This window comes from Bombyx mandarina, chromosome 05, assembly GCF_030267445.1.
Source record: "Bombyx mandarina strain Sakado chromosome 05, ASM3026744v2".
In the NCBI taxonomy this organism is placed as follows: domain Eukaryota; kingdom Metazoa; phylum Arthropoda; class Insecta; order Lepidoptera; family Bombycidae; genus Bombyx; species Bombyx mandarina.
The window spans coordinates 15,990,198-16,014,559 of record NC_143212.1 but is presented as its reverse complement, the minus strand read 5'-3'; the positions used below and the strand labels follow the sequence as shown (position 1 = coordinate 16,014,559).

General features: G+C 38.7%; 2 protein-coding genes across 2 annotated transcripts; both read right to left on the bottom strand.

Annotated features, from left to right (window-relative positions):
- Positions 1-6,375: 6,375 nt before the first annotated feature.
- LOC149503030 (uncharacterized) lies at positions 6,376-8,441 on the bottom strand. Its single transcript, XM_089727471.1, has 2 exons — positions 8,276-8,441; positions 6,376-6,862 (listed from the first exon to the last, which is right to left on the bottom strand). The coding sequence occupies exons 1-2, from the start codon at positions 8,394-8,396 to the stop codon at positions 6,564-6,566; spliced, it is 420 nt and encodes a 139-aa protein (XP_089583597.1). The 5' UTR covers positions 8,397-8,441; the 3' UTR covers positions 6,376-6,563.
- A 13,586-nt stretch (positions 8,442-22,027) lies between these two features.
- Positions 22,028-24,323, bottom strand: LOC114247432 (uncharacterized). The gene is made up of 2 exons (XM_028180404.2): positions 23,676-24,323; positions 22,028-22,596 (listed from the first exon to the last, which is right to left on the bottom strand). The coding sequence occupies exons 1-2, from the start codon at positions 23,869-23,871 to the stop codon at positions 22,361-22,363; spliced, it is 432 nt and encodes a 143-aa protein (XP_028036205.2). The 5' UTR covers positions 23,872-24,323; the 3' UTR covers positions 22,028-22,360.
- Positions 24,324-24,362: the final 39 nt, after the last annotated feature.

Sequence of the window (24,362 nt, the reverse complement as noted above, 5' to 3'; positions counted from 1 at the left end):
ATAAAGAAGTTATAATTTAAAAAAAGCCTTAATTTAGAAATAATCGATTACATCCTTGGGCCCGCGGTCTCGCAGTCGCGGACCAGTCCCACAGTCCCACATACCTCGCGCACCCCCTAGGCGCGGGGACCTCGTAAGAGGTTGGGCCCATGGCCCGAAAAAAAAAACATCGATGGCCACTTCAATTGTATTTAATTGCTTTTGCCTGTGCCCTGCGATTTCAATAGCCATGTTAATTCAAATATTAAAACATATGCTACCTTTCTGGTATATATAAAAACCTGTGTACTCTTTATCTCAAAAAATAAAGAATAAAGTCAATCCGTTATACTGTTAAATAAATATAAACCCATAAACACAAGTTTGCAGATATCTTAATGTTTCATTCTACGAAATAAGGTGCCGAGTCGAGCACGGGTTACACTGAAAGTTTTGCATAGCTCATGTTTAAAACAATTTTATGTAAAGTGAATGTATTACGTAAATATCAAAGGGAAACAATACAAAAATATTTTCAAGTTTTAGAAAATCTTGGCTACCCTACCACACAATAGTAATGCAGATTGCACTGAAGCAAGTTTTTTGCTTTTAAGTAAACAAGTGAGCTTAACTACGTTCATCAGGAAACTTAACTATCGCGAATAATACTTAGGGGAGTACTAAATGTAATTGCTGATAGCATTAGAAAAATCTTGAAGCAATTTGTAGTAGATTTAGTTAAATGGTTTGGCTGGTGAATGTCCATTACGTTTGATATTCAGTCCTTTTTAAATGTAGCGGACTTTTAATTCCAAATGGCCTTAAAATTTATGCGATCAAATGAGCCTTTGAATCTACCAACAAAAACACTTTCACTTTGAACACGAAACTCTTCCAGAAATTAGTTTTCGAAAGGGGAAATAACAAATGATAATCACGCCTTTTATCTTCACTTAGTTAATGAATCGTCAAAATCTTACATTTATCGAAGTAAAATAGCACTATTTAGATAAAAATGTACTGGCTTTGCCAACCTATAAATAAGATTGTTGATTGAGATTGATCTTAGTTGTTATAAAAAAAAAAAAAAAGATTAGCCTTGAGTTTACAATCAAATAGTCATTGCTTAGTGGTAGATATAGATAGAGAACTTTATTTTTTTAATTTTTTTATTGCTTAGATGGATGAACGAGCTCACAGCCCACCTGATGTTAAGTGGCTACTGGAGCCCATAGACATCTACAACGTAAACGTGCCACCCACCTTGAGATATAAGTTCTGAGGTCTCAGTATAGTTACAACGGCTACCCCACCCTTCGAACCGAAACGCATTACTGCTTCACGGCGGAAATAGGCGGAGTGGTGGTATCTACCCGTGCGGACTCCCAAGAGGTCCTACCACCAGTGATTACGCAAATTATAATTTTGCGGGTTCGATTTTTATTACACGATGTTATTCCTTCACCGTGGAAGTCAATCGTGAACGTTTGTTGAGTACGTATCTCATTAGAATAATTGGTACCCGCCTGCGGGATTCGAACACCGGTGCATCGTTAGATACGAATGCACCGGACTTTTTATCCTTTAGGCCACGACGACTTCAAACTGTGCGCAGACTTACATCCGCGAATCCTATTCTTCAATTTAAGTCATTTCGTTTAAACACCGACTTTGGGGCAGGACTTTTTTATAGATAGGTGCTGTTCACGGACCACGGTTGTTAGTCGTCGTGGCCTAACGGATAAGACGTCCGGTGCATTCGTCTTGAAGCGATGCACCGGTGATCGAATCCCGCAGGCGGGTACCAATTTTTCTAATGAAATACGTAGGTACTCAACAAATGTTCACGATTGACTTCCACGGTGAAGGAATAACATCGTGTAATAAAAATGAAACCCGCAAAATTATAATTTGCGTAATGACTGGTGGTAGGACCTCTTGTGAGTCCGCGCGGGTGGGTACCACCACCCTGCCTATTTCTGCCGTGAAGCAGTAATGCGTTTCGGCTTGAAGGGTGGGGCAGCCGTTGTACCTAACTATACTTGAGACCTTAAAACTTGTATCTCAAGGTGGGTGGCGTATTTACGTTGTGGATGTCTATGGGCTCCAGTAACCACTTAACACCAGGTGGGCTGTGAGCTCGTCCACCCATCTAAGCAATAATAAATAAAAAGGAATATTCTGACCAACAACCGAAACAGTATCCATGAAATACGCTACAAATAACATAGCATTTAAATTAAACCGAAAATAATTTGAGAGTACCGCCAAAGTTCATTAAAAACCAGTGTCGGTTGTAGTTTGAGGGGACCCGACGGTGAACCGACACGCGTGCGGACTCTAGTGGATTTATTGTGGGGTTAAGGCGTGTGGCACACTAAATGATCGATAATAACGCTTTAGTTTGCTTTTCGTTTTTTTTTATAGACATAAAAACATATACATTTACTGGTAGGTGGTAGGACCACTTGTGAGTCCGCGCGGGTAGGTACCACCACCCCATGAAGCAGTAATGCGTTTCGGCTTGAAGGGTGGGGCAGCCGTTGTAACTATACTTGAGACCTTATAACTTATATCTCAAGATGGGGGGCGCATTTACGTTGTAGATGTCTGTGGGCTCCAGTAACCACTTAACACCAGATTGGCTATGAGCTCGTCCACCCATCTAAGCAATAAAAAAAAACAAATATCTATACTACATATCAACATGCAACAACTATGCATGCAACAACTATGCATGCAACAACTATGCATTTGTTCGTGAAATAGAATTTAATAGCCCTCTTTTTTTAAATCTGGGAGTACTTTTGACCAATTCTACTTCTAAGATATCACCGCCTTGCCTATGCTAAGTAAAATATAAATATGGAGACAACTTTGAAGTTAATTTAATATGAATTATATATTTCTCAACAATTGATAGAGGCATAAGTCGACCTAATGGTAGAAAAATATAGTAATTAGGAAGTTATAATCTATCGAGCCTTTGCTTTACAGACATTGAATTCTTGATATTAATGTTTGGGTTTGGTTGATTTGGGCACCCAGACACAGCCCACTGAGTTTCTCGCCGGATCTTCTCAGTGGGTTGCGTTTCCGATCCGGTGGTAGATTCTGCGAAGCACGGCTCTTGCTAGGGTTTGTGTTAGCAACGTCGTCAGGTTTGAGCCCCATGAGGTCACCTACTAGTTAAGGTTCCGCTGATATAGCCTCTCAAGGCTATCAACTTAGGTAGGAAAAAAAAAGTTGATTTGGGCTTGAATTCAGGTAGCAAAACAACAAAAATACGCTATTCTATTTACACAAACATTTCAGTAAACAATTACAATGTGCCTCTTTCACGGACACTTTCAGTGGACGATCGCCCCTATCAGGGTAAATAGGAACAAGGGAAAACTGTTCGCGAAATACAACAATTGTAGGGTCATTACAGCAGTGAACGGAACGAACTATTCATTTTATTACACTAATTACAGTTAAGGGTTTTCGACGAACGTTAGAATTTAAATTGCTCTGTAACGTTTTCTGCTACTAATCAATATACTACTTATTCGGACGGAAAACGACTTAACTCTGTGTGCAAATACGTAAATTGTGCGGACTGTTTACTGGTGGTAGGACCTCTTGTGAGTCCGCGCGGGTAGGTACCACCGCTCTGCCTATTTCTGTGAAGCAGCAATGCGTTTCGGTTTAAAGGGTGGGGTTATAACTATACTTGAGACCTTGGAACTTATATCTCAAGGAGGGTCGCGCATTTACGTTGTAGATGTCTATCGGCTCCAGGAACAACTTAACACCAGGTGGGCTGTGAGCTCGTCCACACATCTTAGCAATAAAAAAAATTTGATTTTTATTGCACGATATTGATCAGTCCTGAGCACTTGTTACGAACAATTTCGAAGCCAGATCAATCACATCACTCGATTCGGGGAACTCAGACGTTATCCAAAAGATCCTTCAAATTTTGTCAACGTATCTATTGATTTCGTATTGCCAGCTCAAAAATAGCTAGTACGAATACATGGGTTTGACAAATTGTTTTGAGATGATCCCACTATCTTGTTTTTACCATAGCGCCATTCGCTACCGAAGCAGATTTCAGAACGTCTGCAGTAGTCCACAGTGCGATTTGATAAACATTTTTTGCTCTCCACTGTATTATTTCTTTTGTTCTGATATGTCCTACCTCAAACGAAGTTAGAAAGGAGTACTGAAGTAATCAGAGGTTTCCGTTTTTTTATAATAAAAAAATGGCTCCAACGCCTAAGGCAATGATTTTGCCAATGTAAAGCATGAGATAACTGTTCTATTAATGCAATAGAAGCTCAATCCTGAGGAAGTCAAAGTAGATTTGGAGGGCCACTAATCCCTCTCCTCATCGAATAATAAATGAACAGCTAGAAAAATCGATCATGAAGGAGTTCATTATAAATGTATGTAAAGACCATCCATAGCTCATTACCTAAGTAAGTGGCTATCTATCGTGGTCATCGTAAATACGAAATTAATGGGTAAACTACCACCTTTTTTTGGGGGCCGAGCCTCTAACGACGTCTTCGCTCGTAGGAACCACGCGGAAACTTGACCGCCCACTGAAACTACATTGACACTTAAAGCACAAAAACATTTATATTACAGACACCTAATCTAGTGGATTCGAGACCACTGTCAGTCTACTTTAAGGAAGATAGATCCACACACACCTCCAGTTACGTGGTCGCCATTCGTAAATTTTCTGTCCACAGTGACCAAGTGGTAGGACAGATCTACGAGAAATATACCCACCCTATTTGCTGCCCCTTCAACTTGGCATTTGTTTAGGTTATTTCGGATATCATAATACTCCTGTGAATTTTTCTCATTCCACATCAGAGCACGGGTCTCCGCCCACGCGATACAAAATGTAATTCGTAAAGGCGAAAATCACAAGCGGAAAGCTAGTTAAAAATAAATAATACTTTAAAAAAACTAACAAAATACGCTTTTATAGAAAATTCAACTAAAAAATTGAAAATAAATTTAAATTAAAAATAGTGTAGGAAAAAAAGATTTTATTTTAAAAAAGCGTGGGGTGCATGGTATCAGTAGTTATAAATATTTGATCTACAGATATGAGTAGAAGGGTCATTTTGATAATATCCTGAAAAGAACCCCACGCTATTTTTTTAGTTGGATTTTCTATAAAAGCGTATTTTGTTAGTTTTTTTTAAACTATTTATTATTTATTTTTAATTTCTAAGTTGAATTTCAATGTTTTCATTTTTTTTTTAAATATTGAAGTGTCATCGGTCCTTAATAAGTATACCAATTTTCGAGTTAATCCAACGTTTTGAAGGGGGTCAAAATCATGTGTTCAAAGATTCCGTTACATACTAACATAGATACGTCTGAAGCTAATAAAAGCGTATTAATAAAACGAAACACGTTAAAAGTATAATTTTATTGAAAAGTAAAATAATAAATTATTAAATCTACAAAAATAAATAAATTAGGTCTACGGAACATACAGGTGTCCAATAAATTTAGGCCGATTCGAATATGATATCTTAGTTTAAATAAACGTGACTAATTGAACGACAACGCTCAACCTTAGCCCTTGGATTATATACCAAAGCCCTACAGAAATGATTCAATGAGTCGCACACTGGAAAATTTCTCAGCATTGATCCCAATAGTAGGGTAATTTGCGAAGGTGAAAGCCTAACTACTAGCCAGCAAGAGACAATACCCATCTCCTAATCAGGTAACAAGTACTGTTAGGAAGAAGTAGAAACTCCTCTGCATATAGCTGCTGTGCAGGTAAAAGACACCCAGTTCTCGGAGACCATATTCTCTGAGCTGAATAGATTAAGAAGTTTAACTTATACTGGCTTTGGTATGGGATAAAAATATTTTTACCTATGGGTTGCAGTAGCCAGACTTATACCAGCAGCGCTAGTTAGCAATAATAATCACTGTATATTTCATTCTCGACTAAAAAGTTAGCCACCAATAAATCTTGCCGTTCTTGAATAAATATCATTCATGCTTAATAACAACTCAAATTCGATTCAAGTTTGATCAAAACTCAAGTTTGATTGTTTTATAATTCTATTAAAACAAAACTATAACAATGTACGCACAATAAAGTCATGCTCATTTCATCTTCATTTTCATCCTAATATTCCTTGACTAACCTGACTTACAGCACCGAGGAAATTATTTAAAACTTAAGCTCTAATACATTAATATTTTTTCCTGTGTGTGTGTGTTTTTTTTATTGCTTAGATGGGTGGACGAGCTCACAGCCCACCTGGTGTTAAGTGGTTACTGGAGCCCATAGACGTAACTGCGCCACCTACCTTGAGATATAATCTCTAAGGTCTCAAGTATAGTTACAACGTCTGCTCCACCCTTCAAACCGAAACGCATTACTGCTTCACGGCAGAAATAGGCAGGGTAGTGGTACCTACCCGCGCGGACTCACAAGAGGTCCTACCACCAGTAAAATGAACAACACAAGATATTATATCCATATTGGAATTAAAAATTTAAGGGAAACAGCGCGGCTGAACTGGTATATCTGTTTTCCAATTAAATATTGGTTATGATTTACCGGACCAATTGCTCAACGACTTTCGGAATTCGGCGATGCTGGGCAACCCGTTCTCTGGAAAAGGTTCTTGTTCGGGAGGCCCATAATTGTACCCGACCGTATTGTAGTCTTGGGGTACCCCATAGGCCGGCTGCGGCATGGGCGGAATAGGCAAGGGCTGGTTCCTCATGAAATAGCTTAGGACCAACCCGACCATGTAGAATATCTTCTGGAAGAACGCCATGAACATGAAGAACGATGCCACTTTGAAGATTGCCACTTTCGAGAAGATGAACAGGAGTATCAGTGCTGGAATGAAAAGAGTTTATCTATTAAATAGCCAGCAGCGCATATAGGCTATGTATACACATTATCGTATTGGAATAAAACATGAACCATGAATAAGCTACCACTAACCTAACTTAAATAATTGAACTTTTAATAAAATCAAATTTCTACTTCTAGGAGATGTATGGAAATGGTAGTGCAAGGTAGAGGGGGAAGAGGTCGACCGAAGAAGACATGGATGGAGTGTGTGAATGACGATATGAGAGAGAGAGGAGTGAGTGTTGAGATAACGGCTGATAGAAGAGAATGGAAAAGAAAAATTAGCTGTGCCGACCCCACCTAGTGGGATAAGGTGGAGAAAAAGAATAGAAATTTCTACTTATTATTGGTGGACGTTCTATACTATCATCCAAGACCGCGAATATTGCTTGTTAACCAATTTATTGATTTACCATGTCAGTACATTTTTAAGTGTTTTGTATTGCGTGTTGGGAAAAAATATTACATTTCTGGTTGTACGCCGATTTTTTGCTATATTTCTAGAACTTTACTTTTTATAAACAACAGCTGTGCTACAGATACAATATTTGATGAAAAATATTTTATTCGAAAATTTTCAACTTTAAGAAACTTTTCATGACGATAATCTATATTATATATAAAAATGAATTGCTGTTCGTTAGTCTCGCTAAAACTGGAGAACGGCTCGACCGATTTGGCTAATTGTGGACTTGAAATATTTGTGAAAGTCCAGAGAAGGTTTAAAAGGTAGATAAATATGAAAATGCTTGGAATTAAATAAAAATAACAATTTTGTTTTTCCTTTTATGTGTCCCCCGTCGGACGGATTACTTTTGTTAATTTTAAGTTTATTTTATACGAAAGCTTAGGTTTTTTTATTTATCGATTGAGGCACTACGAAGTCTGTGGGGTCAGCTAGTTAAGAATAAAATTTACCGTCATCCTATCGATTGCAAGTGTGAGAGCTTGTAAAATTAAAATAAAATATTATAAATGACTTAGCTTTATAAACCAATCTGGATATTGGACTAAAGTAGTTTAATAAAGTATTTTCAAATTAATTGAAGTTGATAAAAATTACGTTGAAAAATCCTGTTGCATGTATGGATGATAGACACATTACGTCAAGCTAATAAAATCGTAGTAAAAATTTTGAGGTTCCTAATTGGTGTTTTAGTTTAAAGATGTTAATATCACGAATGCCCATAGAAAATCCTAGATACGATTATTTGTGCTCAGTTTTTCTAAATTTTAAATAGTGTACATAAGTTACGCAATGAGCGTTCACAAATGCTCACGGGAAGAAAGAAGCATATTTGACACATTTCATTTTAACTTCAAGAAGTGACAAAGAATCCTTCTAACCCTCTAAATACTAAATTTACTATGAATTTAATAGCAATAAGCTCTTACCTATGAGCCTAATGGGACTCCTCTTTTTCTTGGCTCTAGATTCTTCTTTGGCCATTTCATTATTCTCCAAACAATAGCAACACACAGCCAACATCAACAATACTGCGATCCTCTTCCACATATTTATCAAAAATCGTATCTAATATTTCGAAATGCACTTCTAAAAATTTTTAACTTTTTCCTTTATTTCTTTTTTCTTTCTTTTCTTATAATCTTTCAATGAAATTCATAAATACACTTCTAAAATTTTTTAACTTTTTTTTTAATTCTTTTTTTCTTAGAATCTTTCAATGAAATTCATATTTCAGATCTTATTTTACTATCAATTCTAGTGCTCTGTAAGATCCTAGTTGTCACAGGTTAAAAAGTCGGACAGAGATGCGTCTTGACTGAGCGCTCGTAAATAAATAAACTACTTTATGTACGAAAACGCTGTACCCGTAAATCATATTCTGAAGAAAGTCATCCATTGTTTTCAGGAGTCAAACAAATCGCCTACAAGACGTTTCCCTTTGACTGCGACTAATTACTGTATAAATTACTGCTGTTTCTCATTGTTTGCACTTTCACGTGTGTGTTTTATTTAAATTTTTTTGACATTTCTGTAAAATTTCACCGTAACGTCTTTCGCTACCTTTGAATATTCATGGACATGGAATGTCTTTGTTGCTTCAGAAGAACGTAGCCCTTTTTTGATGAAATATGTGAAGTACTATATTTTTAGCATGTTTTTTTTTAAATTTCGTATTCTGAATGCAGTTTTACCACTAACGAGCTAAGGAAAACATCAGGGATTGCTGTTTTTCTAATAATATATACATTACAATATTTGTTTTTAAAATAAATGTAATGTGTTGTTAATGAAACAAAAAACCAAGTTGCTCTGCAAAGAGTTATTTATTATTATTATTTTATTATTAACTTATCTCTACACTTACAATTATTATAATTATTTTCGAACCTGCAAAGAGAAGCAACATTGAAAACTGTTGCTTTAATATTTAGACCTTTTTTTAAATCTGCAAGTTTTTTTAATTTTTTAAGAAAGCACGTTAACTTTTTGAATGTTCAAAGCCAGAGAGCAATTCCAATTATAGAATAAACATAGCGTCCACCATAGATAATACTATTAATATATGATAGTCGTAGCGTATGCGCGGGAAATTTAAATGTAATGAAGGGCCAAAGTTTCATTTACATAAATACTCTTAATAAGGATAAATAGGACTATAAGGAACAATTATGTTGTAGCAACCACTGACCAACCAATACAAACACTATTCACAATTTTAATTAGTGCATATTCTCTGTATTACCAAAATAATTATTTACCGAGCAAAAATTTAAATCCATAGCTCAAATAATGCTCAAGAGGAAACCCATTTAAATTATGAAAATTTTAAACGTAAAATATCGTTTTTGCGTTTCGCTTTAACTGAATCAAGTACATTACTTAGCAATGGACGAAATGAGCCAGCACAGCAGAGAATTTAATAAAAAAAATTATTCGATTCAGTGCCATTTCATTACCTCAATAGCAATCGATCGCAAAAGATGCAATAGTTAAAGTGTTTCACATTAACAAGACCAGTGAAACAGCTGTTGAAGAGAGCTCAGAATAGTGGTGAAAACTCAGCATGGAAAATAATTTGCAACACAATGTAAAAATAGAAATTATGGCGTTATTAAACCGGTCAAATATCGACGAATAACACTTTAGTGCTCCGTGTTGACCAAAACTGTAAAGTATATGAAAGTAATTAATGCGATATTAAAAACGTAAAAGTAATTTTAATTATAATGACGCTGTATGGATAAATGCAGTGGTTACGATTGTGTTGATACGCGAAATCGTGCCACACACAGCTTTAGTACTGAATATAAAAATATGTAGTATGTTTGATCAGCGCCAAAACTGATATGCAAATTAGCTTCTTTCAGATTTCATATTATGTTGTAAATAATTAGTATTTCTGGTATAAGTGATGTTCCTTTGTGACGCTGACCGGTCATCATGAGACAGAAACGTTCATTTGCTTTCGAAACCAATAAACAACCTTCCGATTTTTGAGAATCATGCTTACGTTGCGATATTTTATTCGTAGATTTAAAATTTTTGTTCGATAGCAACTGATCGCTCATAGCTTAATAGCAGCCTCTCCCAACGCGCAGCAACGAGGGAACGAGTGAATAATTTATGCTCGTTATAAGCAGTAGTAACCATTATATTAACCTCTTTACTCAAGATTAATAATATTCGCGGAGCATTCTAGTTATGTGCGCATTTTTTTCCGGTAGGAAAATTTTAATTTATACTATTTCATTTTATGTTTCCAATTCATACTATTTTAGTTATTTGGTTAAGTTATTTAGTACTTGCCGTTTTTTTTTTCCTATCTATACTGATAGCCTTGACAGGCTATATCAGCGTTACGCTATCGTTTAGGTGAGCTCTCGGGGCTCAAACCAGGAGGCGTTGCTAACACCGGCTCTAGCAAGAGCAGTGCTTTGCAGAATCTACCACCGGATCGGAAACGCGACCCACTGAGAAGATCCGGCGAGAAACTTGTTACTGGTGGTAGGACCTCTTGTGAGTCCGCGCGGGTGGGTACCACCGCCCTGCCTATTTCTGCCGTGAAGCAGTAATGCGTTTCGGTTTGAATGGTGGGACAGCCGTTGTAACTATACTTGAGACCTTAGAACTTATATCTCAAGATGAGTGGCGCATTTACGTTGTGGATGTCTATGGGCTCCAGTAACCACTTAACACCAGGCGGGCTGTAAGCACGTCCACCTTTCTAAGCAATAAAAAAAAACTCAGTGGGCTGTGTCTATGGGTTAATATATGTGCCATAAGTGGATACTAATCCAAATATACGCCACCAGCCATTATGCTAGTGCGCATTCAGACAGTGAAAATCGATTACCACCATTTCTTTTATAGACTTTCAAAGTGAAAAGAGATTTCCAATTTTAAAACTTCTCAACGATCTCGGAATGAAATAAATAAACGGGTAACTATCTTCCGTTGCATTTCGAAACTGTCTACGCGAAAGATAAGAACTGTCTGTATGAAACTTTATCAAACGATTTCGATTCCGAAGTATCGATTTGTGAAGTCGTAAGAATTTAATACTTTAGCTCTGAATTCAAAGAGGTTTTCCAAGCAGTTTTGCGTTTTTTTTTTCTTGCCTCTGTAAGACTAAATACCTATGGCACTAATGGATTCTAACTTTGCGGGCACAGCAAAAGACAGGCCTTGCTTATAGTATGGGGACATGAAGTTCACTATTGCACTAGAAGATTGCACAAAGTGGGAATGAGTTGCTCGCTCCGGGCATTTCAATATTGTAATAATTGTTACGTTATAATGCTCATTGTAAAAAGGAATATAAAAAAAAAAATGTAATATTTAAAAAAAAAGAATCTAAGGTTTAAAAAAAAAGGACATGCCCGCTGAGTTTCTTACCAGTTCTTCTCAGGACGGAGGCTAATTTTTGTGAATTGGCGGTAGTTCTTTTTGAGGCTCAACAAGTATGTACTTTCAAATGACATAAATATGTTGAATAATTTTTTTTTTATTTGATTTATTTGGGCTTCATACAAATTAACACTTAATAAATCCACTGCACCTGATATTTTACTTACCGATGACGTCAAAGAATCCGTAATGATAAGCAGAATCGAAATAGCTCACTTACCCAGTTTCTGAGTGCCTCGGTGGTGCAGTAATTAGGGGTTCTGACTATTGCACCTAGGGTCCTAGGTTCGATTCCCGCCTCGTAAAACTCGTGTGATGAACAGATTTGTTTTCTCTTTGTCTGGGTGTTTATTATCTATATACGTGTATATTTAATAGCCTATAATAATTGTTTATCATTCTATGGTAATCATAGCATTGGGAAACCTAATTAAGGGCCGGATAACCGTGCGAGATTTGTTTCCAGTTATTTATTAATTAAATTTCGATTCTGTAAACACTCTCAGATCGCAGATGTACCTATTCTGAAAAAAAAAGCCTCAGAATATGAACTATGTTATATAACTATGTTATATATATACTATGTTATATATATATATATCGTATAATATTAACGAATGACTACTTTAACCGCTTATAGCGTATCTAAAAAGACAACGCGTATTTTATGATCCTGCTTATCCTTTTTAAAAATAATCCTATTTGTGTGGGCGTTATAGTAACGTTATGACAGTTATAACGAGGAGATAACGCTTTTCTCCCCCCGGTAACAAAACCTACGGGCAATCATCGTTAAATTAAGACGATCCTCAAAGAATATATTGTAACTATTATTATTTTTTTTTTTATTGCTTAGGTGAGTGGACGAGCTCACAGCCCATCTGGTGTCAAGTGGTTACTGTAGCCCATAGACATCTACAACGTAAATGCGCCACCCACCTTGAGATATAAGTTCTAAGGTCTCAGTGTAGTTACAACGGCTGCCCCACCCTTCAAACCGAAACGCATTACTGCTTCACGGCAGAAATAGGCAGGGTGGTGGTACCTACCCGTGTGGACTCACAAGAGGTCCTTGCACCAGTATTAGTTTGCACGTTAATAATTTTGACATTGAATCCTTCATTATATCTCACGGACTCGGTTGAGCTGTAATAGACACTCCAACGTACACCCTACCTTGAAACGAAAGAATAAAAAGGGATAATGAGGGGAATAACATTTTTTTTTCAGGAAACCGAAACATGTTTGAAGAGTGTGACATCTATTATACAATACAGTTACGATTTCGACTACACGCCTCGGTGGTGATGTCTGTGGACTCCGATAATCGCTTAAGATCGCCGTGACCTCGATCAGCCATCTCTGAATTAAAAATACAGGCGTTCTACTGTTTCGTGACTGTGATCATTTGTTTGCCTCCCAATTAAAGTGAGCTGTTTAAGAAATAGGTACAAGAGGAAATGCCGGATTCTGCTCGTGCTTTGGATGCAACTGCTGGGTGGGCCGGAGCTCAAGTAAAACCTCCTGTTAAAAAACCAACGACCATTCCGACCTCATCAGTGAGAAAATTCGGTTTAAGTAACAAACTTGTGGCGATGCGTTTTCGATTCTTTTAGGGTGTCAATTACGTGTCTGCCTTGAGGTTTTTTCAGATTCACCAGTGTGGTGGGCGGACACGGACTATCGAGGAGAGGTAGAGTCTGATAGCAACTGCCCGAATACCTCCAAAGGCTGTTTAAAGGCAGCTGCTTCATCTACCATCGGATCGGAATGGCGACCCGCTGAGAGGAACCCGCAAGAACTTCAGCAAACTAAGCCTTTTGGGTTAAGTGTCACCTCAAATATTTCGTCAAGCTCGGTAGGTAGATAACCTCTGATTTTTCTGCTTATGTTAGTGCTGGTGACGGTTGCTGACTGCTGTGTAAGTCGAGAGTGTAGTTAGTGGTGGCCGCAATAAGTGAGTTGTCGTATCCCATCGCTACACCGGTCACCTTATTACAAGGGGTTAGCTTACTTCGCTCATAAGCCATAGAGTCCGCCAACGTGACGCTATTGCAAATAGATTTTATGTGAGGATGTAAAATCGTGGAGTTACGCAAGTTAGCTCTCAGATACTTTGTAGGCAGCGGCTTGGCTCTGCCCCTGGCATTGCTGACGTCCATGAGCGACGGTAACTACTCACCATCAGGTGGGCCGTATGTTCGTCTGCCTACACGGCAATTAAAACCTAGCCCATATAGGTACTGGCCGAAGAGAGTGGTTTGGGGTTAATGTTCTTATCGTTCTTCCGATGCGATGTCTTTTGATTCTTTTTCCTATTAGTTCATGCTGTGACCCTTCTTATTGCTCGAAAATTGTCTTTTGGCTAAGTATTGAAAAAGAGTCCCCCTCCATTGCCCAATAGTAGACAACGCAGACATATATGTAATAAAATTGCAAAGGTTTCCACGAGCTATCCGTAGCACATCTAAATTTATTATGGATTCTTTGCAATAAATAAATCCATGTCATTTTATAACAGACATAAAGTTTATTTAATCGCGGTACCGTCGTATGTGAATTTATGATGTGACGCGAGAGTCAAGCGAACGACCCACACGTCAGGCCATACGAGTACTCAGCCATTTGAGCCTTTATACCTGTGTACTATACAGGGTGTAGAGACGGGAACCGGAACCGTAACGAGAATCGGCTACTAGAAAACGAAAAACAGCATTCCTTCACAACATTTCTTAGCAATACTAAGCGCAAATACCAATCAGAGCTTCCATTTCAGGAATCACTAGCACTACTGTCAGTTTCCGTTTCTGGAAACAATTTAAACACATCCTGTATGTTATCATACAGCCATGCGAGGCTCTCAGAACAGACTCCCCATTTGGGTTTTGTTGGTAAGCAGCAAGTTTTTTTTTGGCCAGGAGGAAATCGCCGGATTTTCGCCCTCCACTGGGGATGAGGGGCGGGGCATATCAGAGTCGAACTGACTAAAACCTCTTGTCGCTCAACAACTAGCGTCCAAACCTCGCATGAGACAGAACTCATGAAAAGGCAAAGGGGGAAAGTGAAGCGTTTAGTGCGGAGCACATCTCTCCCATCACCCTCCCCCTCGGTACGCCGGGCTGGCGGTCGTCGGCACCACGACCACCAGCCCTCTCGGTCGGCAGGCGATCCGAAGCCCGCCTAGATAGCGCCAGTTAGAGTGAGCTATCCTACGGAATACGCCGCTGGACCAGAACCAGCGTGGGTCGAGGATAGCCGGCCTTCCATCACCCGGATGCTCTTGAAAACGCGTGCAGAGCAGTTTGCACGTCGTCTTCTTAGGCCCCCCTCGCCGGTCCCCAGACCGACATGTGAGGGAGACCCGAAACACTTAGAGGGCCAGGGCTTGGGCGACATCCGCCTCCCTGGCCCCCGCTCGACGGCGGCGGGATTGTGCGTCTCTCACGCGCCCCGTCGCCTCCTTCTGCGAGCGCACCATCTCGAGTCGAGCATCGCCTTCCACGACTCATTGTCGCCGAGCATCGATGCCACAACACTCGGCAACGACAAGTCGTTTCCTATTTTTGCGACGAGGACACGGCGCCACCCCTCCCATGCGGGGCAGGCGACGAGCGTATGCTCTGCCGTGCCCAAGTCGGTTCCGGTGCAGGAACTCACCGAAACAACCATGCCCAGTGAGCACCTGCGTGAGCCGGAAAGTGAGGCGTCCTCTGTCACGATTCACCCAATCCACAAAGACCGGGCGAATCGCCTCGACGGTCCTACGACCAGCCGAAGGATCAGCCAGCCGTCTGGACCATGATTCCAGCACGGGTACCAAGTCCCTAACACCTTTATCTTATTATCTGTCCACATTCTTCTTTGTCATACCGCAAGTTTATGGATAGCCTTAATTTATATAAAATGGCCAAAGGTCCTCCTAGTTCGCCAAGATTATATGGCCCATAGTCATGTGGGGACTTGGGGAGAAGTAATATTTATTTACTAACCTTAGGTTGGAACGATTCTGATGTATGAAATAAAACAAAAACTGTATTAAATTTTGGGGACGCGTTTGAACCTTTAAATATTGCAAAAGTTAAATTGAGGAGTATGGCAGCGAATTTTATTATTACACAATCCAAGACTTTTTGCAGAAATAAATGTTTCACGCAGACTCATTGAAAAAAATACACTTTTACTTTTTCTTCAAAACATATTATAATGTATAAACCTATATGTTACCTGTATGTGAAAACAATCATCAAGTTAGGGACTAGAATACATGAAGTGATTCAATTAAATTTGTTAATTAATTGGCAACTAAATATTGGAGAAGTTTTAATGGATTATGAGCACGGCGAGCACCCGCTTTAGCGAACTATAACCTGTGTGTACCGGTACGTACCAGGGCTTTAGCAAAGCCTTTTTATTGGGAAATACTCGTATTATGGAAATAGCATTGTTTCGAGGATTTCCGAGAGAAAAATGCTTGACCCCGGAACTTTAGGAACCAAACAAACAATAGGAGAATTTATATTGAGTTGACTATACGTATTGTTTTATTTTCGTAACGGGCTCATTCTTCAAAAACAGAACTAATACAGTTTTCATGTTTATATTTCACGCAATGCTTACCTGTGCTATCTACAGTATTCATGATTAGCAGTTATTGATCCTTAATGACTCGAAGTGTAAAATGATTTCTAGTGGATATGACGCAGTCTATTTGTCACGAAAACTATTTTTTTTATTGCTTATATGGGTGGACAAGCTCACAGCTCACCTGGTGTTAAGTGGTTACTGAAGCCTATAGACATCTACAACGTAAATGCGCCACCCACCTTGAGATATAAGTTCTAAGGTCTCAAGTATAGTTAAAACGGCTGCCCCACCCTTCGAACCGAAACGCATTGCTGCTTTACGGCAGAAATAGACAGGGCGGTGGTACCTACTCGTGCGGACTCACAAGAGCTCCTACCACCAGTAAAAACGAACGACGTGGAAAAACCGTAACTTTATTAAGGTAGCCTAGAGTTTTCTTTTAACATTGGAGTTCTAATGAAACCCCCAAAATGCACCTCTATTTTATCCGCATAAAATGACGTCACATTTCGCCCGCGTAATTCACATTACTGTCAAAAACACAATGAAAATTAATGAAATGGAGAATTTAATTATCAGTATGTAAAGTAGGTATCAGTAGCCCGGTATGTAAATTTAATGTGTTTCCATATTGAAGAGAAGTAATAAAAAAAGAATAATTAACATAATAAACAAAAGCAGCAAATTTTTTTTTGCTAACGGTTTGTTTCTGGTCTTTTTTTTCCTACTTTCAGGCCTTGTCTGATATAGCCTTGAGAGGCTATATCAGCTTCGCCCTAACGTGTTGGTAAGCTCACGGGTCTCAAGACGGAGTGATGCTAACACTAGCCCTAGCAAGAGCAGTGCTTCGCAGAATCTACCACCGGATCGGAAGCGCGACCCACTGAGGAAATCCGGTGAGAAATTCAGTGGGCTGTCTCTGTGGGTTAATTCGCTCGTTTCTGGTCCCGGTTGAAGTCATCTATTTATATTCCTACAGTCTTGACTTATGCATCTTCAAATTCAAAACCATCATCAGCTCTCATTTTGTGTTCGAAGGTATCAAGCCACTGATATTTTGAGCCTAACGAGGACTTTAAAGCTTAATAATACTGTTGGAAATTTAGCAACCCTATTTTCCTCACCGCGGCGGATACGGGGGAGAGGCGTGGACTTTCAAAATAAAACGACGTGCATCAAAGAAAAATGCATAATCATTGTTGGTCCCGTAAAACTGTACAAACTTTAATCCGATTAAATATACCAGTTATAAATATAGTCCACTTTTATTTAGATAAGCCTTGCACCAATCCAGCATCTCATCGCAACGGCGCCAACAAATACTGCTTTATTTACGAACGCACTAAATTTCCTTAACCCTGTTAGGGAAATAGAGTGAATGTTATTGTTTTTCTAAATTTCTAGTAATGTAGTATTAAAGTCTTAAACAGAACATAGCACATGGCCCACTTCGAGTTATTGTTCTACGAAAGTTATTGTCCATGGTTTTTGAAACGTTCAGCTATTTATGGAGCCACCGGCAAAATCAATGGCGCTATTGTAGCGTGGGTCTGTCGCGATAATGTATAATTTAACGCTGACAACTGTAGCATCGAACTGGATTTTCACTGCAGTAACAGGATTGTATCGAGGAATTCAAATAGAAAGAGATTTAATGGCTTTTGCTTAATTTTTTTCTAGAAAATTTTAAGGTGACACACATCATATTGCACGGCTCGCGATAGGCGGTTTTTATTCAGAAAATATTATCGATAAGCCAATTGCTTAAAGAGTATATCGCAATACTACCTAGTACTGGCGCGAAAACTTTAGACTGCCAGTGTTAATGTTGACAGCTTCCCAGAGGTCAGGTCGGGTCAGGTCAGTTTATCTACATCATAATATTCTTGGGCTATAGTAACCTCTTGAAACCAAGTGAGCCCCGTGTGCTTATTTAACAAAACAATATCTTTTTATTTATTGCTTGAATGGGTGGACGAGCTCACAGCCCACCTGATGTTAAGTGGTTACTGGAGCCCATAGACATAAAATATAGTTACAACGACTGCCCCACCCTTCAAACCGAAACGCATGACTGCTTCACGGCCGAAATAAGCAGGGCGGTGGTAGCTACCCGCGCGGACTCACAAGAAGTCCTACCACCTCAACAGCGAATCGATTTCAAGCAGAAACTCTCGCTCAATCCGTACACCGGGCCTGCAGTATTGAAAATCCGTCAAAGAGCAATAAACGAGACCGCACCACGTATTGCAGCCTCACAAATTATACGGAGTTGATCCGATGAAAAACGATTCGCATAGCAGCACATTGGGAATCCACATCGCGCCAGGGTTTTTTTATTGACACGGCTGCATTAAAGTTCACGTTGCGAATCAGTACGCAGATTTATTGTTTTCATGTTAAATCTCGACTTTGATTACTGGACGTCTTGTGAGCCGGCAAGGGTAGGTACCACTGCCCCGCCTATTTCTGTCGTCAAGCAGTAATGGGTGAGGCAGCCGTTGTACTGTTAAAACTGAGACCTTTTAACTCATGGCTCGTGGGTGACGGCGCTTACGTTGTATATGTCTATGGGCGCAAGTTACCACGTAACACCAGGTGGGCCGTGAGCAAGCAATAATAAAAACTTCCGTCTTGTTTTTTGTCAGTTAAGAACCTGGATTTAAATTATAATACATACGAAATTGAGTTTCGAAACGCTTCAAACCCTCAGATCTGGAAGTTGCCAGTAAGGCAATCCTCGAAAACACGGGCGACCTACCAAATACTTCTGCATGTACATCGTCAGCCAAACCACAACCACTTTAACAAGAGTGTCTGACTGAGAAAAAGAACACTTCTTCTTCTCCTTAGTCGAATACTTCATTGCTGAAGGTCGTGTCCCTGAAAGCCCTTTGTGGCTCTTTGTACCATCAGCTTCCATTTGCTTCGGTTTTCGGCTTCTCTCAGGCTGTTCGCAACAGAGAGTCCAGTGAGCGCAGTTTTCTGATCCGATCAACGCCCGGCCGGCGGGTCTTTTCCCTTCTGCCTTGCCCACCACAATCAATATTTCAAGGTTGTCTGGTGACCGTCGAGCAAACCAAAGTAACCAAGAACCTTCTGGTAGCAAATCGTCGACAGCAAAAACACATAAAGCTACAAATAATAAAACACTCCGGAACAGTAAGGTACACGTTATACCACTATGCCTATTTCTACAAATACACCGTTATTCGTCCTGATTTCAAACGTAAGCTGTTATAAAATGCAATCGCTGCTACCATTATTATTATTATTATTATTATTATTATTTTTTCTTTTTTTTTTTTTCATACCTCATCTCCGGTAACCTTAGGAGCTATTCTAGCTCCTCACTTGGCAGGTGAGCTTACGGACTCAATCTGAGAGATACCAACTCTCCTTGGTTCTAGTAAGAGCAGTGGTTCGCTGAATCTACCACCGAATCAGAATCTTGGCCCATTGAGAAGATTCGGAGACATACTCAGTGGGTTACATCTATGGGTTAATTAGATCCGGGAGATCCAATAACTATAATATAATGTCTTAAGGTGAATAAGGTGAACCCACCTTCATAGGAATATTCACTGGTGGTAGGACCTCTTGTGAGTCCACGCGGGTAGGTACCACGGCCCTGGGTGGGCCCAGGTGGGCCAGGTGGGCTATGAGCTCGTCCACTAATCTAAGCAATTAAAAAAAAACAAAAAAAAAACAACGCTGGCTGGGTGAAAATATTATCCTTAATTAGGATTTATAATGAAAAACGAGCATGCTAATTTATTTTCGTTAAAAATACAAACTTTTTATTGCTTAATAAAGTTTTGCCTGTTATCTTTGTCTTTTTTTTTTATTGCTTAGATGGGTGGAGTCTGTGGACTCATAGAAACGCTTAAAAGCACTCAAAAAACCGAAGCTATGCAAACTTAGGAATATTCCAAAAACTAGGATAGGCTACTCGAAATAACGGCTATCCTGACCTTTAACACGGAAATTGCTTTGCAGCGGAAATAGTCGGTCAGTTTTGCAACCCGTGCGAGCTCAATACGTAGAAATGTTTCAGCGTTATCGGAATATTGATTCTGATTATTGTTATTTCGACTGTACTTATTCTGATATAAACTAGAGATTTTGAAGCATTAGGCTGGTTTTATTTTTCTTCTTTTGGCAATAGCGTTTTAGGCCTAGGCCGCACTACGGTGAAACCGCAGCGGTTATTAACCGTGTGAGTTTAAGAAACACGAAAACGAATACACGCTGCCGCACTTGCGGGTCTTTCCTGCGACTGATTTTAAAACCGCGAAATGTTACAAAATTGTCGCGGAAAAAAACCGCAACAAATTTTTTTATCCATAGAACTAGGTATCCGTGCACGCACTATGCGTAACCGCGGGAGGTTTTTTGAAATGTCAAATACATTTGCGAAATTTTGTTTCCATGAGACTGGCTACTGACATCCGATAGTAATTGAAAAATTTCTCTGGGTGTTTTCTAAAATGTTGATATTTCTTATGAAAGAAACCATCTAGGGCTAGTAGGTGGATGGACCCAATATATGTGAAATTTACGTTGTCTTTTTTTCTATTTCTTAGTACCAGAACAACACTACATACTGCTCTTTTGAAATTTATCCATCTTCAAACTGTGAAAATCGCGGGCGAATTCGCGGTTAATAATTGTAGTGTGTGCGTCTTAAGCGGTTTCGCGGTTATAGCGGTTAACCGCTCCCGGGAAAAAACCGTAGTGCGGCCTAGGCCTAAGGCTGGAAATGTTTTCGATTACGACGCGGTGACGTCATGAACCGTAACGTGATTCTTTTGTGTTGAGATTTAATTTTAACTACCCTCTCTTTTCTGGACGTATTGAAGATTTGTTTTCTATTGATTAAGTCGTCAGTTAATCACGCTGACGTGATATGTGGAAGCGCTTGGCGTGCTCCAAGAACCATTTCATAAAAAAAAAGAAACAAAATTATTCAAATTTACTCTGATCGCAATTTACATGCGCGTTCTGAATGTAAAAGGGACTTTTAAATGTTTTAAAGCATCGTAAAATTCTGTACGTAAATTCGTTGCCAACTCAGCGATAAGGTTACAATGCCACAATAAAAGCTGTTAAACAAACAAAGTTCCTAGTATACGTTCCAACTTACTTCTTTATACGTATTGTAAGCAGATGCGGTGTACAAGGTATTAGTGAAAATTCATGTCTTCTTATATGACGCGTATTTTTAGTCGATTTGATTCCGGTTAGGTCGGTTGAGAAATGAGTTAAGTATGACTTGGAAATAGGCTGACTAGGCTATATGAGTATTTTATGTTTCATCTCATAGTCACGACTCATATTAGGCTGAGATAATAATGCAATGATAAAGAAAATATGTTGTTCTTGTATACAGAAACACTGGCAACTTTTAACTGGTGGTTGGGCGAATTGTTACCTGTACAGACAGGTCTTGGTCTGGTCTGGTCTGTTCTGTCTGTTTCAGTAATGAAAGCAATAGGACATCTGTTATAAAATAACATACGACCGAGACTTTGATGGCATGTCATGGCTCATCATGAGTGAGGACATTCAAGTTATATTATTCATGAGATTTTGTAAACACTCCGAACAGGAATAATGGCTGTTCCCACTATTTTGAATTGGCCCAGTTTCGGAACCGCGCGACTATCAGTGTTTCTGGACGGGTATTAAAATCACGTGATGGATCAGGATAATAACCTGGTTCATAGTTATTATAGTGATTACCCAATATCAACAATCAAATACAATAAATACTTAACATATATTTCAATAATTTAATAAACATTATATCGCTAAAAATCACAATCTCTTATCTGAAGTGTAATTCTATTAAGCAAACTCGCGCTGACCCAGCGCTAAATCCGCAATGTTCTACTTTTTAATACGTACTTTATTTATTTCATTTTTCCACAGACGATTCAAGTCAAGGCGTAATGAACGAATTTAACAGAATTACACATCTAAAATACAGTTCAACTCATGCATCAAACTACACAACTCTATCGTAATCTATAACCATCACCCTGCTTCCTATAAGGTCCGTAATTAGGTCCATAGTCGTGATGAGCGTACTCGTGGTGGTCATGATGATCGTGATACTCGTGTTTCTGCTCTTTGATGTAGCTAGCGAACCAGGAGAGGAAGTACCCCGCTTTGTGGAGCACGACCCAGAAGACGAAAGCGTAGATCAGCTTCAGAACGAATATCTTCTTTATTACTATATCAGCAAAGTAAACTGGAAACAAAAAGGTCGTTTAATGATGGCATCATTACCTAATGTGAGGGGACAGTATTTATTTTCCTTCAAAGATGAAGAAACATCCCCAAGGACCTAGAAACAAAACTAAACTAAAAGACTTAGACTAAATAAAAATATGTATGTATGCATATGTGTATATCGCCTGAAAGGGAAACGTGACTAAGCGACAATAACTGCTTTGTACATAAATGATAGGCAATAACCATATTCGATGCGCAAAAAAAAAATATTTCTAGGTCTATTAAAATGATTTCAATCCTACAGCTAGATTCGTTAAAATATAATTTTTTTCAGGTATTTCAACTTCAAATTAGTCTACTGTAAAGTTCACGCATTGTCGCTTAGTCATGTTTGCCTTTCAAGCGTCGATATGTATTTGTGTATATTTGTATATATATTTATGCTTATATGTGTTTTGTATATGTATTTGTAATGTATTATAAATTCCATTGCACCTACCATTATTTACTCTGCACTACCTTTGGTTAAATGCCTTAGGCATTAAGTCCGCCTATGTAAATTTTACACGAAGTCTAATAAATAAATAAATATCACCTCTCATGATATCAAAATCTACTACGTCCAAAAAAGACAGTAACAAAAAAAACAGCTATTTTAAAATAAGAGCTGTACTTGAAACTCGTATTGGGGTTATTTGATCAGCCAAAACGTTTCCCTATCAGGATCAACCTCTAAAACCAATTGGATCGATCCTGCTAGGACCGTAGGAAAACAATTTGAACGAGAAGCCAGGACTCTAGAAAATTAACAATTGAACATAGGTGAGACCACATGCGTATCTACCTATCTATTATAGACTAGCCACCCTCGCTTCGCTTCGGAAACTGTAATTTATTATTGATTTTTCCACTATTTAATGGATGTTATTGTACATATAAACCTTCCTCTTCAATCACTCTATCTATTAAAAAAGACCGCATCAAAATCCGTTGCGTAGTTTTAAAGATTTAAGGATACACAGGTACAGACAGATATAGGGACAGAGAAAGCGACTTTGTTTTATACTATGTAGTGATTATTAAAAAGTAACTTACCGAACAACGCTATCTTCTTTTTCTTTCCACGCGCCTCTATTTCTTCAGACCCCTCACAAAATACAGCTATCGACGTCAAAATAATAAATAAAATAATAATTTTCGGATACATTTTAAACTTATATGCAAATCTATAGAGTCCAACCAGTATTTGAATGGCAATAATATATTTGCTTTTTTGAAATCCGCGCCGCATGTACCCTCCCTTTAAACCGTCGACAGTGACAATGACATAATGAACGAACTACCACAAAGTTCTGGTGTCGTAAATCCTCACAGATACATGTAAATTGCGCTAATCAAATTGAAAGTTACGTTTGAACACTTTCTAATGTAGTGCAAATAAAATTTAATGAACTTGAAAACACAATGAACCTGGATATCGAGAAAATTCTGTGACGCCATTTTTACATGGATTAGGTAACGCCAGAGTGATTTGAGAAAAGTTATGAGTTTTAATATCACTTGGAATGCTATCTGCGGATTGTAAGCATTTGTTTACGTGTTATTACGCAAAAGTGGATGAATTTGTATTTCAAAAAAATCTGTGTTGTTTGATAGTGTCTTATCCAAGTTTTCTTCACTGTAGGAGCTTAAAGATGTATTGGTTTTAGGCCTTCAGCTGGTCTTACTTAATAAAATATTGCAACGCATAAATTCTCCGACCTAACAATATCAATGATTCCT

Excerpts from the sequence above, each read along its gene's own strand:
- LOC149503030 (XM_089727471.1), bottom strand. The coding sequence starts at position 8,396 with ATGTGGAAGAGGATCGCAGTATTGTTGATGTTGGCTGTGTGTTGCTAT. Across the intron at positions 6,863-8,275 it reads GAGTCCCATTAGGCTCATAG|CACTGATACTCCTGTTCATC; the intron begins GTAAGAGCTTAT and ends TTTTCATTCCAG.
- LOC114247432 (XM_028180404.2), bottom strand. The coding sequence starts at position 23,871 with ATGCGGCGCGGATTTCAAAAAAGCAAATATATTATTGCCATTCAAATA. Across the intron at positions 22,597-23,675 it reads AAAGAAGATAGCGTTGTTCG|TTTACTTTGCTGATATAGTA; the intron begins GTAAGTTACTTT and ends TTTTGTTTCCAG.